The following is a 14384-nucleotide window of genomic DNA, read 5'->3' on the forward strand; positions in this document are numbered from 1 at the left end:
GTAGTAGCTTTTACATAGGAAAGTATTTTTACCTGATAAGTTTATAAGGATTTTAAAGTATGATTTTATTGGAGCATTATTGAAAAGAAAGATCAGTTTTTTTAAAAAGTCTGAAATATACTTTTCTAATACAACTCCTAGTTGACAGATGGAAAAACTGAAACATGGAAATAAGAAGTGTCTAGCCTGAGGGACATTCTTTGGATTTTTCTGGCTATGATACACTTTGTGCCATTCTCCATGTTACTGATGAGGATGTCCTGACTTTGGAACTTCTTGGGGGTCTTTCATGTCAGCCACCCTGGCAATCAGTTCTTTTTTCACTAACATCGTAATTCCTTGATGAGAAGGGTTATGCTAGTTATGAGCTCTCTCTTTTAGAATTCATGCGTGTATCCTCATATATCCATGAAACAAACTTTGCGATTCATTAATGTAATGAAATCAGAATTGTGTGTCTCATGGTACATTGTATTAAGTTTTTATTTCCAAGAGTTCACCTATATAAGGAAAAATAATTTTCTGTGTGTGTGTATAACATGGTCTCTGTCTCTTTTCACCTGGTATTTACTTCCTATCTGAGAAAACAAAAGACAAATTCAATATTTAGCAATCTTAACAATGATGTGAGGGGAAATAGAAAGGAAATTAGTTGTAATGCCCAGAGAAGACATTTTGATGATTGAAAAGTGTCAGAGGAAATGACTGGCCAGCATCTTGAAGAGCAACCTAACATTCAAAATTGAATCTTTGTAAGAAGGAAATTGTATGTGCGACAACAGAATGAAAGGAAGGTCCCCTGCAGGGTTACATGCTGATGAAAGGTAAAAAGCCCTGTTTCTTTAAGAGGGAAAGCCAATGGCTTAACAATGAGTAACCAGACTCTACATGAACTTACCCCCCACTTGCCTGTCTGTCTTAATACTCTGCGTTCCCCTGGCCCTTTGCTTCCTTGGTTACCAGATGTGTTCTGAAGCCTTCATAGGTCCTTTGCTCTAGCTGTTTCAGGAAACTGATTATCTTCTGGGCAATCTTCTCATCCCTTTAAGTTTTTGCTCAAAGGTCACCTACTCAGTAAAGCTTTTCCTTGCCACATTATTTTTTTTAATTTTTATTTATTGATTTTAGATTGATTTTAGTGAGAGAAGAGAGAGAGTGTAAGAGAGAGAGTAAGAGAGAGAGAGATAGGAACATCAACCTGTTCCTGTACGTGCTCTGACCAGGAATTGAACTGGCAACCACTGTGCTTCAGGATGATGTTCTAACCCAGGGGTCCCCAAACTACAGCCCACGGGCTGCAAACTACAGCCCACGGGCTGCATGCGGCCCCCTGAGGCCATTTATCCGGCCCCGTCGCACTCCCGAAAAGGGCACCTCTTTCATCGGTGGTCAGTGAGAGGAGCACATTGACCATCTCATTAACCAAAAGCAGGCCCATAATTCCCATTGAAATACTGGTCAGTTTGTTGATTTAAATTTACTTGTTCTTTATTTTAAATATTGTATTTGTTCCCGTTTTGTTTTTTTACTTTAAAATAAGATATGTGCAGTGTGCATAGGGATTTGTTCATAGTTATTTTTATAGTCCGGCCCTCCAATGGTCTGAGGGATAGTGAACTGGCCCCCTGTGTAAAAAGTTTGGGGACCCCTGTTCTAACCAATTGAGCTACCTGGCCAGGGCTTCCACATTATTTAATGATGAAAGTTCTATTCTTCTTAAGTCTTTGGTCCTACAGATTCTCCTTATCTTGCCCTACCTTTTTTTTTCTCGAGTACTTAAAAATATTTTAATGTTCGTTGTCATTTACTCATTTGTTTTAAAATGTTTAATTCTCCTTTTTCCTGTTAGACTGTATGCTACATGGGGGCAAGGATCTTGGTTTCGTTCACTAATGTCTACCAAACATCAAGAAGAGTAGCTGGCCTCAATAAATATTTGTTGATTGAGGAGATGAAGTCTCTATTTGTATATCAGACAGCTAAGCTAGTATAGTGGACATTTGATTATTTATTAAATGAGTTTATTTCACATTATTTGGCTATTTCTCATAAAAAATATAAACTCAATTTTAAAATTGGAAATACCTAAAACTTCATCATTGAGATCTGATTAAATGAACCATGTCCTAGAAACACAATATAAGATAATTTTCAAATAAAATGAATTTGTGGTCTTGGTAGACACTTAAAAACTTATGCTCAAATAATGTCAAATGAAAAGAGAACACAAAATATTCTATGCAGGAGACATAAGATTTTTGTTGGCATCAATTTGGGGAGCCATCCTTATTTCATTCTTAGCCCATGTGGTGTTTAGATGAGGTTGTCCTTGCTCGAGAGATGGATGGATATGTGACCCAGGAATGGCTAATCAGAATTGCTTAAATTTCTGTCCATGGTGACTGCTTGAAGGATATTTGGACACAAATTGGGCAGTGAGTCATTTAGCTTTGTTGTAGCTATTGGGAAATAAGAGCTTTCTCTGTGCTGTGATTACCAGCTCTAAGGATAATGAAAACTTGGAACTTCCACTGATTATCTTTGAAAATGAAGCCAACACAAAGGATGGCAAAACTAAGAGGTGAAGAAAAAAGAGATCACTTTCAGATTAATACTGTTTAACTGCTGGGTCTATCGAATGCATTAGATTCTTTTCCTTTTGGCTGAAAGTGTTCTGACTAGTGCAATCATACTGATTATAAGTATGTAGGACTTATGTTTTAAAAGGTAAGTAAAAATTATGTGAACACAAGTCGTAGTTATTTCTCTTATATTATGTACAGAAATTTTATAAAATTTGATTAAAAATTTTTTTTATGATGGATTCTTTCTCCTGCATCTTTCCTTCTAAAATTGGATTAAGAAGTTAATAAAAGGGAAAGCCCTGGAGTTAACTGAAGCTTTCTGCTGTTTAATTAAGCCTTAGATTAACAAAGCCTTTGCTGCCAGCGGTTTTATTGCGATGCGAAAATTGTAGGTAATACTTACTCAATAATTTTGTGCTTGGATTGTACAGAGAAATCGCAGTAGTCCACGCCGATGTCTGTGAAGTCCACAAAGGTGGAGGACAGAATCTCAAACGCCCGAGGGTCTTTTTCCTTGAGCTTGTGGCATACATTAAATCCATCTACAATTTCCGTATCACCCCCAGTGACTGTTTGTTTTATGCAGTGCAAAATCTGAACCTATAAGAAGAAATAGAGAAATACGCTTTAAAATAATATGTGCTTACATATTTTGACATTGTATTAAAGAAAGCTACTGAAAGACACACACACACACACACACACTAAAATCAACATTTTTTATCTGTCTTTGTGTCAGCAGAGAAAAACTTGCTTGCTTGCCATCAATATTTTATAGTTCAAACAACATTACAGGTGAAGACATGGACACAGGCACATTAATGTTCATTGGTAAACAAAAGGCACTGATGATAACAGCTGCAGGAAGCTAGTGCTTTATGTTGGAGTGTTTATGCATGTTATGTTGGCTTTACAAAAAAGGTGGGATTTGATCTTGATCTGGGTTAAGGAGGATGGATAAAACTTTGAATATGTAGAATAGAATGGAGAGGGAGAATCAGATGCCAGTGATGGTGGGTATTCAAAACATGCACACTTTACTTGTCTGCAGTAGAGGGTCATAACTGGAAATAGTAGATAGAGTTGGAAGGTTAATTTGGAGCCTCATCATGGACAGTCTTGAATGTTAGATGAAGGATATTGGACTTTGTATTGGCTCAGAGGAGAATCATTGAAGGCTTTTGAATATGGAAGTAAAGACTGAATTGAGGAAAGCAGTCCAATGGTGTTACATGGTATACATTATTTAAGGTGGGAACTAGTGAGAGAGTTCACGTGTAAGGATAAGTGAGCCATGAGGCAGCTGGGGCTATGAGGATGGATAAACCCAAGAAACATTGGGAATGAGATTTCAAAAAGATAGTATTAGTTATTTTTACTAAAATTTAGAAGAAAACCTTTCACATTATTTCATTCTGAAAAGCAAAACAGTAAAATATTAAAACTACTTTTTTTTGTTTGTGTAGAGTTTCTTTTTTGGGGGAGGGGGTTATGTGACTCCTTTTGGAGCATGGGTGGGTTATTTTTATTACCTAAATTTAGACCCTGAATTTCTGCTTAGTGAAACTAACATTATTCAGCTGTTAAAATTTTATTCTTACTGAATGGGATAAAAATAAAAACCGGCCCTGGCCAGATGGCTCAGTGGTAGAGCGTCGGCCTGGCGTGCAGGAGTCCCGGGTTCAATTCCCGGCCAGGGCACACAGGAGAAGCACTCACTTGCTTCTCCACCTCTCCCCCTCTTCTTCCTCTCTTTCTCTCTCTTCCCCTCCCATAGCCAAGGCTCCATTGGAGCAAAGTTGGCCCGGGTGCTGAGGATGACTCTATGGCCTCTGCCTCAGGCGCTAGAATGGCTCTGGTTGCAACAGAGCGAAGCTCCAGATGGGCAGAGCATCGCCCCCTGGTGGGCATGCCGGGTGGATCCTGGTCAGGCGCATGCAGGAGTCTGTCAGACTGCCTCCCCGTTTCCAACTTCAGAAAAATACAAAAATAAAATAAAATAAAATAAAAACCAATGTCTAACATTTTTTATAGGAAGAAAGACGCAAATAGGATCAAATACCCAGACCAGGGGTATACAGTTATGACTGGGAAAAATATCTTAGCTAGCTTATCTCCATAGGTTGCTTAGAATAGTGCTGTCCATTTGAACTTTCTATATTCATGGAAACACAGTCACTGGTCCCACATGGCTACTATGTACTTGAGATGGGGTTAGTATGACCAGAGAGCTGAATTTTAGATTTTTATTTAATCTTAATTAATTTGTTATTTATTTCTTATTTTTCTTTTTTTTTTACTCTAGTTTATACTAAAATTTAAAGATTCATTTGTGGCCTGTGACTGCTCTATGAAATAGTTCACAAATCCTGCCACTCTCCTAAAATTGCATGCCTTTTCCCAATGTTTTAAATCTGATACATACTTGCTCTCACATTATGACTGTGTAATTTACATTTATTAAGTCCTCACTATAGTTTTTAGAATTTTATACTTTCAGCTCCATTTTATAGGTGAAGAAACTGACACCCAGAGCTGAAAAAAAATGAGCCAGCGAGGAAACCTCAGTGAAAACATGGTGACACTGGGATTCACACTTGGATCTATTTGCCTCAAAATCCTCACATAGCAAATTCCGTTCCTACAAAGAGAGAAATATCTTTCCAGCACTCCTAATCATTCAATATCTTGTGGTGTGTGTCTATGTGCTTTTCAGTCTTAAACTTCCATTTTAGATAGATGATGCCTTATTTCAGCGGGTCTCAACCTGTAGGTCGTGACCCCGGCGGGGGTCGAACGAACAAAACACAGGGGTCGCCTAAAGCCATTGGAAATATATATAGAACTGGTCTAAATGAATAATAGTTCAGTCTTTAAATTGATGCCTTTTTTTGTTTGCTTTTAAATTAAAAAGATCTTGTGCCTATGCTGACCAAGTCATTGTAGAAAAGCATCTCTCATCACCAGGCCAATGAGGGGTGAAGCAGCATGATTAGAAAGCACATGAGGAGGTGGCGGAGGGGAACAAAGAAGGACAAGCAGGTGGTGAGAGAGAGGGATTGGACTCCGGGTGATGGGCACACACTACATTCAAGAGTTCAGATGCTGTAGGAGATGTTTATCTGAAACATGTACTCTTACTGATCAATGTCACCTTGTTACTAAATAAAAAAGAAAGAAAGAAAGAAAGAAAGAAAGAAAGAAAGAAAGAAAGAAAGAAAGATGAAATGAAAATCTCAACTTCAAATCTCCCAAACTCCAAGAAGGCAAAACAATAGTATAACTTTGAGAAAATCAGAGGGTTCTTTAAATCCTTTTAGAGTTTGCCATAATGAAGTCATAGAATATTTCAAATATAAATCTTGAAAAAAAGGTCAACTGATGTCTTTTACATATGGCAAAGCCAAGTAATAATATACTCTTCTGGAATGTTTACATTTTAATATCATCTTATGAAAGAAAAAAGCGATGGAGCCAGACAACACTTCCACTGTTAATTTAAAAAGAAAATATACACCTGATGTGTATAAAACTCAATTTCAGTCAGAACCAAAAAACATTTCCTTTCTAAATGTTACTTTAGGGTAGCGTGTGACTTCTGGACCAGACAAGGAAGTCCATGAAACAACATCTGTGTTTCATTAAAGCTGTGTCTCCTTGTCCCAGCCCGGTATGACCCAAATTGATCAATCTGAATTCTCAACAGGTAACTAATCCAGATCATGTCATCTATATTAAAATAATGTTGACTGATTCTGTTTGTCATAAAAAACACTTGAACACAGGGACAAAAAACCCTCAGTGATTCAAAATGGAAACTTACACAGTGTCTATATTTTAATTCTTCTTCTACTGGAATCTAGATATTTCAGGAATCATCTTTTATTTTTAAAAATATCCTATTGGGTCATTTAACTTTGAGTGTTTTATTTGCTGATGGACACAAGTACAACTTTGTGGCATTTCTTTGCTTCTTTAAAGTCTCTATTGCATAAAAGGTGCTGGGTTAAGTCTTGAGATATAGAGAAGCCTAAGATTAAGTTTCTGTATTTAAAGAGTTTATAATGTATAAAAATATCTATAAATTATCATCACATTTTACAGGTTATGAAAATGAGAAAGTTCAACTCGAGAGCCATATGGTGCAGTGAAAGATGAAGGGCAGAGCTCAAGTGTAAGTTCTCTATTAATCAGATGTCACCCTGTGAAAGTATTTAACCTTGCTGTGTGTCATTTCCTCATCTGACATAAAAAGCACATGGTCCATACTGTCTACCTTACAGGAACCTACCAGATAAAGTAATATAAGAAAAAGATGCTTTGAAAGAATATAAAATGCTATGGAAATGTCAAGCATTATATTATACTTTAGGAATATTTATGATGTCATTTAATCACTTTTCCATAGGCTTTTTATTTTAACCCAGAAACAAAACCTAAACTCATAAAAAAAAAACAGCAGATAATTTAAAAATTCAAATAGAAGCTTTAGTTTTCTAGTCTAATTTTTTAAAACTTTATTCCATCTAACTTCTCCAACTTATCTTGAGCAGATGTACTGAGCTGATTAGTTTGGCTTTTAACTCAAGTGTTTTAGAAAATTTTTGGACCGCAATGAAAACAAATCACAGTGTGTGTCTCTTCCTGTCTCCAAAACCCCACCCGAAAAGGTGACCATAGTGGTCATTTCAGTATCATTTAGTCCAAAGAAATCATGTGGTGTTTTACAATCAACCAAAGAGCTTAAAATGTGAAGTCATTTTCTAGACTAGCTTAGTTAATACTGGTGAGGACAAAAAGTAACAATAAGGGCACAGAGAAAGTGTGTTCTGTCAACATGATGAAAAAACGTACTCATATTGATTTTCACTCATGTTACCTTCATTAACTAAGAGGCTGCTCCAAATTTCTACTTCCATTTGCCTTTAAAGAAATAGATTTCTTTGTAATAGCTTATTTAGTACCATTTAGCTAAAAAAATTGGAACAAAATATTTGTGCAAAAGTAGTTTCCTGATCATTTATCTCTTGGTTTAGCAACATAATGCTTTTGTAAAAATATGACTCATTTAGTAAAGTGACAATTTAGTAATAATATAGTGCAAAAGGGTCCCAGACATTTTCCTGGGGGATTTGCGGCTCCATGCTGAACATCTCCCTCCTGGATGAGGAATGTGATAGAGGGAAGGGCAGATGGTTTCTAAAACTAGTCAAGGTTATTCTGCTCCTGGCATTTACACCCCTTGGTACTCTATCCTTGCAACTTCTCCCATAAAATGTAAACTTTACTTCTTCACCTCTTGAACCTGGGCTAAAGTTATGATTTGCTTTAACCAAAAAGCTTTGCAGAAGAGCCATTGTGTTGGCCGAAGTCTTGAGAGGCCTTGTGTATTTTGGCTTGCTTTCTGGAAACTCTACCCGCTGCCATGTGCATAAGCCTGGGCCAGCCAGCTGGAGAATGATATGATAGAGCAAGTGGAGCAGGAGCAGACCATCTCAACCACCACCTCGGTCAACCACCCCAGCCGAGTCAGCAGCAACGGAACTGCCCAGATGAACACAGTCCAAACTATAAAGGCAAGAACTGTCCAGACGAATGCAGCACAAATTATAAAAACATGACCTAATACGTGGCTATTCTTTAAAGCCACTAGGTTATGAAGTGAGTCTTTTTGTGTGGGTTTTTTTTTTTTTTTTTTTTTTTGTGATAGCTAACTAATATGAATAATGGCCAAATGACTTTGTGGGGGAAACCCTACAATATGTTCACCCATTTTATTTTTTCTTTGAACTCTCTTGGGAATGGTAAATGTATAAAAAGACCCCAAGATGTACTGCAGTGGGAAAATGTCTTGGCAAAGCAAAAAAAAAAAAAAAAAAAAAGCTAATAGTTTCAGGAAGAATCAAAAAAAACTGTTAAAAAATATAGATAAAATCTTTTATCTCTTAGGAATGTGAAGGTATTCAGGACTTAAGTGCAGAGATTTTATGAGTTTGGAGAAAGAAGATTTACATAAGACAGACCGGTTATATATCACAATCATCTGGGCTCAGAATAGAGGAGGTTGGTCGTCGGCCTCCTTGTGGACATGTTGAGGCTCACCTTACCCCAGGTGGGTGACGGAGGGCTGGGTAATCAGTGTGAAAGCTCAGCTTCCCAGTTGTGTAAGCCACATTGTTTGCGTTGATTTTGTCTTGCACCTGCCAAGTATGTCTGTAAAATTCAAGAAACATGTTAAACGGGCTATCACTAAACCAGGGGAAATGTATTCAAATGGACTTGAGACATGGGGGAAAGGGACATTTTTCATTTTATTAAATATTAACCAAAATGATGATGAGCAAGGAAAGAGAGTTTGACCTTTCTTTGTCTAAAGAAACCATTGCTGAACTACCATCTCCTCACTGCTCTTCTCCTCTCCAAAGTAAGAGTACATTTGCCTATTCTACAGAATTTATAAAGAGGTATATGTGGAATTTAAGGGTGTTTTTAATAGCTTTGTGCTTTTTTAATAAATGATTTATTGATGTAAAATTGACATAACATAGAACAAACCATTTTAAAGTGAACAATTCAGTGGCATTTAATAGCTTTATAATGTTGGTGACCACCACCTGTATCTATCAATATCTAGTTTCAAAAACATTTCCGTCATTCTAAACTCTAAACTAAACATTAAGAAGTGCCTTCTCATCCTGCATGGTAGAGTTCAACACATTCCCCTGTCCTTCGTGTTTCTGGAGAATTGGCAGCTAAATGCAGAGGCTTGGACAGACACCATATTTTCTCTTTGGCAAGACTCTAGATGGCTTCATCTTCTTTTATTACAAGAACCAGAATGTCTAGATGTCTTTCTTTTTGTAACGTTTGTACACTTTTAATAAGATTCATCTTTTTCTCCACTACTATTTGGTTATCCCATATAATAGCTTATATAAGGATGAGAAAAATGTTTGATTCTTTCCCTTTATTTACCATTTTGCAATATAAAGAATTCGTTTTCTACCAATTGAAGATGAATAATTACTTTTTGTAAAATAACATCATTGATAAACTGTATTAAAACTAAATAGAGGTAATGGTTTTACAATATTGTCAATGTACTAAATGGCACAGAATTGTACATGCTAAAATGGTTAATTTTATGTTATGTCAACTTTACCTCTATTACCAAAAAAATAGCTGGGCTAAAAGTAAAAAAAAAAAAAAAAGGCGTTAATAGAAAAACTAGGAATTAATTACTTGCAACCCTGTGACAAGAAAATAAAGCATTATTTAGATTTTGTAAAGCTTTTCCCTCAGAAGATTAAGACAATGGGTAATTGGAAGGAAACAATGCTCCTAAATGACCCCAAGGTAGTATGAAAAAATGTCACTGTGTACGCATGTCATTTTATTGCTGTTTCCATGTCTATTTGATTTACATTCACATTTACTAAATCATTCTTCAATCAATATATTTTGAACACCTATTCTATTCCAGGCATTGTTTTACAATAGAGGAACAACAAGGACAAACAAATGACCGAACATACTATCACACAGAATTGTGATAGAAAAATAAAGCAAGGTGAGGGGACAAGGGCTGAGGGCCGGAAGAATGTCAGAGCAGAAATGATGCTCTGGGAAGTGTTCCAGGAAAAGCTAGAATTTTTCACGGAAATCTTAATAAAATCAGGGAAGGAGGAGTATAAATTTTTGAAAACACAGGAATCTGAAAGGGAAAGGTTAGGTTTTCTCCTCATTCTCTAGGGTTGAAAATAAAGCTACTTAGTTTGCTCCTTTTTTTCTCATTTAAAACCAGGTTGGAAAGACTGGTATATCTTTCAGTCAAGGTTAAAGGACTATCTATCCACTTGTGGCCATGAGCTGCAAAGAGACCTATTGAAAAGTGGAGGAGTATATAAAGTCCTCTGCAATTTCTTTCAGATATAAGTCAAGCAATCCATTATATACATGTTCTTTATGAAATTCATGCCACTGCATGACCCCTATATAATACAGATTCAAGATATTGACGACATCAACTTTGCAAAAATTATCAACATGTAGGAAACAGATTTAAGGAGACAAAAAAACTGATTTCATCAAGTTACAGAATATATAATATCTCCTAAGAAGATGATGCTGTTGACACTGTCAGTGGGAAATGACTATATTCAAATTTTCTTTATTTTCTTTTTAGAAGTGATGATAGTTTTGCATTGATCCACACCTACATTGTCTTTCTTGGTTCTTCCTATGATCAAGGATAAACTAACTGAGTTTTGCTGCGGCCAAGTGCTGGCTGAGATTCAAGGTGCAAGCTTTAGCCAGGGAACAACTCTCTTCTTTGTTTGACATTAACTGGCTTCCACAGGGAAAGGGCCTGTGACTTGGCTTCATTAGAGCAATTCTCCAACCCTCTGAGCTAACTGGCAGGGGATGATAAACATTTTTTAGCCCTAAAGTTTCTTAGACACAGTATTGGATACGTAGTCTCAAAGTCTGTGCTCATACATAATGATACATCCTGGGAAAGGAGCTCGCTGATTCCAATCACAAAGCATTCTCCTAATGGGTTTAGCAAAAGTCTGGAGAGATCCTAGAAATGTCCTTTGGTCTACCTTTCCTTGTAGAACTGAATCATGCCAAGAAGGCTGCTGCTGATTGTCTATGACTCTCAGCTTTCACTTATTCTTTTCAAATCCACATCTCCAATGAAACACAGCAGAAAGAAATGCAAACACAATCCATCAGCCTGTGTAGAAACAATATTTTAGAGGTCCACGTGTGGAGCTTAAGCGACAGGAGGGTGTCTTTACACACACTTTCTATTAGAGACATATTCTAAGTTCCAAGTAAGGCAACAACTCTAGCACATTATCAAGAATTCTCATGACTAAAGTAGAGGTGCAGAGCTACTGTGTTCCCCCATGTATAAGACGACTTTAATTTGGGGACCCGAAATTTGGAAAAAAAATGTATCACATAAAGTTATTGCACTCAAGTTTTATTCATCATAAAATTCATACAACTCCTCATCACTGTCAAAATTCCCATCCATTAGCTTGTCCTCATCTGTGTCTGATGACGAATCACTGTCTTCAACAATGAGCGCAAAAACAAGCGTGAAAAAGCAGGAAATGCAAGTAAAAAAATCTGCAACCACTGTATAAGACACACCCAGTTTTTAGACCCTAAATTTTTTGAAAAATAGTGCATCTTATACATGGGAAAATATGGTAGATTCTTCTGAAACTGAAGAGATGAGATCAGCATAGCATCTCCAACCAATGGTATAGATTTGCTTGGTATTGTGTTACAAATAATTCTGAGTTTGCCAAAGATGCTGTTTTAAACAAAGCTAAACAAACAAAGGTGCTATTTTAAACCACTGAGCTAAAAGTATAAGGTGTGAATTCTCAAAATTTGATTAGAATGTTTTCTTATATTTTTCTCTTTTTGAAATTTTTATTAAAATAATTATTTTTGGAGAATATTTCATGAGCTTGGTATAAAAGCTAATTTACTAGATCCATCCTAATCCAGATGGCCAGTCATAGATATCATAATATTTCATAATATTAATAGTGTTTGATGACAAATTTAAAAGCTTCAGTTTATAAGACGCTTAAATATTGTTTTTGTTAGATTTGTCCTTTATAACCTTGATGATAGATTTTATGCTCTTTTGGTTAGTAGCTCACTTTTGGAAAATTATGCTGGATTTATTTGCAATCTTTTTTTCATTTTTAAAGTACTACATATTTTGTTTAAGTCTTTATTTTCAGATGTTATTTATTGATTTTTAAGGAGAGGGAAGAGTGGGGAGAAGCAGGAAGTATCAACTCATAGTAGTTGCTTTCGGCAAACCTAGGGGTTTAAACCAGCAAGCTCAGCATTTGAGGTCAACACTTTATCCATTGTGCCATCACAGGTCAGGCTTAAAGTACTACTTATGTGAAAAGATTTTTTACCCCTGCCACCTGGATTTATTATCACCATCAGCTACCCAGTGCTGACCTGCTGCAAGCTCTTCTTGTCTGGTTATGGAAGAATACTGTCTTTTGAGTATCATTATTCCAATGGATTAAAAACATAACGTTTATATATTATTTTTATTTTTAAAAATTTAACATGCATAACAATCTTCTGGCTAAAATAAAAAAATTATAGTTACTTATCCAAAAGAATATCATATTGTGTATTATTTGTAAATATGGTTGTGATACTTCCACATACAACTTCTCAGATACAGTCACTCATTAGAACTCCATATATTTATTTGTTCATTATTATTTATTAGAAACATACTATGGGCCAGGAACTGAGAGTACAGAAGAGAAGAGAATAAACATGTACCTCATGAAACTTATGATCTATGAGGAAGACAAATTAGTATGACTTATTTTTTCAAAGCTAAAGTACAAGGTGTTATGAGAGTAAAGATTAAATAGAGAACTGAATATTGAAGAGGATTTGCTTAGAAGAGTAAAGGTCATTGCAGGCAGAAGAAATAGCTTGTCAGAAGGCCCAAGGAAGGACAGAACGTGGTCCCACAGAAAGAGTGAAAGAAAGTCAGTCTGGGCTGGAGTGGAGGAGGTTTGCTATATGTCTGCTCTTGGTTCCCCTTCAGATTTCTGCTTCCCTTATTGTCCCATGGCATTACAGAAAATATCTCATTACACTAGGGAACTGAGCCCAAACATATTCTTTATCTGATAGCAATTAACCCTCTATCAAAAGTGGTTTTTGAATGATAATACGGACTCTATAATAGGAAGTTGTGTTATTTTTTTGATGATCTGACTTTCATCCTGGCATGAGCTCTGTATTTTAGATCTCCTTCAGTCATGACTACTTTAGCCATCCATTAGGTTTGTGTTACTTCTAGGGGACGAGATATGTGTAAGGCCAGTCGTTGCGGCCATCGCCACCACCAGGCAGGTGCCCGTTCCCATTGAATTCAGATAGATGGTAATGAAACTGTGGAGCCAATAATTGGTGGGCCATTCCTTTATTCTAGCCTCGCACCTGGCAGGTGAGTAAAAACACACAAGGCTCCAACCCACTCATTCAGTGCTTATAAAGCTACTATTATATCCGAGTTTTCCTAGAATTAAAGGCCCCCCCATCAGTCTTAGTCACCTCTGGTTCCCCATCTGCACATCTTCTCCCTTCTTATCTCTGAACAAACTGGCTTCTCTTTCAGCACCCTGCCATCTTGGCTGCTTCTTCTTCTCCTTCTTCCTTCCTCACAAACTTTTCTTGTTGCAAAAACCCCTCCTCCAGCAACATTAGAATAACAATGGTTCTTCCCAAGCAGGAAGGTAATTAGCAGTTTCACCTAGCAGCGCCATTCACCTGGGCAGCAGCCATTTTTAACAACAAAAGTGAGCAAACTTAGAAAATACAGATTTTAAAAACTCATTTGCCCAACAGTATGGTTATTTGTAAACAATCCCTGGCAAAATTCCTAAGGTTGTGTTTAAAACGTCATTATCTTTTATTTCTACTTGTATTATGGACCTACATCGACACTGCATTTATTCTTAAATAAGAAGTTCATACTGTTTTTAGCTGAGAATTAATATTCCTAGACACAAACTAGAAAGGCAGAAGTAACATTTCTTATATGTTCCTACTCAATCCATTAAAGTAATATGGAAATCTCCATGAGATATAAAAACATCAGGTAAACAGGGAATATTCCAAGGTTATGATGCTGACATAGTTTGTAATTTCTCTGATTTCTTCCTGCAAGACATCGGAAGTACAGATACAAGAACTCAGGTACAATATCTAATCAAAATTAGG

At 36.5% G+C, this 14384-nt stretch overlaps 1 protein-coding gene across 3 annotated transcripts in view; it reads right to left on the minus strand.

Moving 5' to 3' along the window:
* Positions 1 to 14384, minus strand: part of BBOX1 (gamma-butyrobetaine hydroxylase 1) — a 64210-nt gene that overhangs the window by 2946 nt on the left and 46880 nt on the right. For all 3 annotated transcript variants that reach the window (XM_066360550.1, XM_066360549.1, XM_066360548.1), the window contains 2 exons: positions 8693 to 8798; positions 2989 to 3185 (listed from right to left, as the gene is read on the minus strand). In XM_066360550.1, the coding sequence (XP_066216647.1) occupies positions 2989 to 3185; positions 8693 to 8798 (303 nt within the window). The remainder of the gene's footprint in view (positions 1 to 2988; positions 3186 to 8692; positions 8799 to 14384) is intronic.

This window comes from Saccopteryx leptura, chromosome 1 (assembly GCF_036850995.1).
Source record: "Saccopteryx leptura isolate mSacLep1 chromosome 1, mSacLep1_pri_phased_curated, whole genome shotgun sequence".
In the NCBI taxonomy this organism is placed as follows: Eukaryota; Metazoa; Chordata; class Mammalia; order Chiroptera; family Emballonuridae; genus Saccopteryx; species Saccopteryx leptura.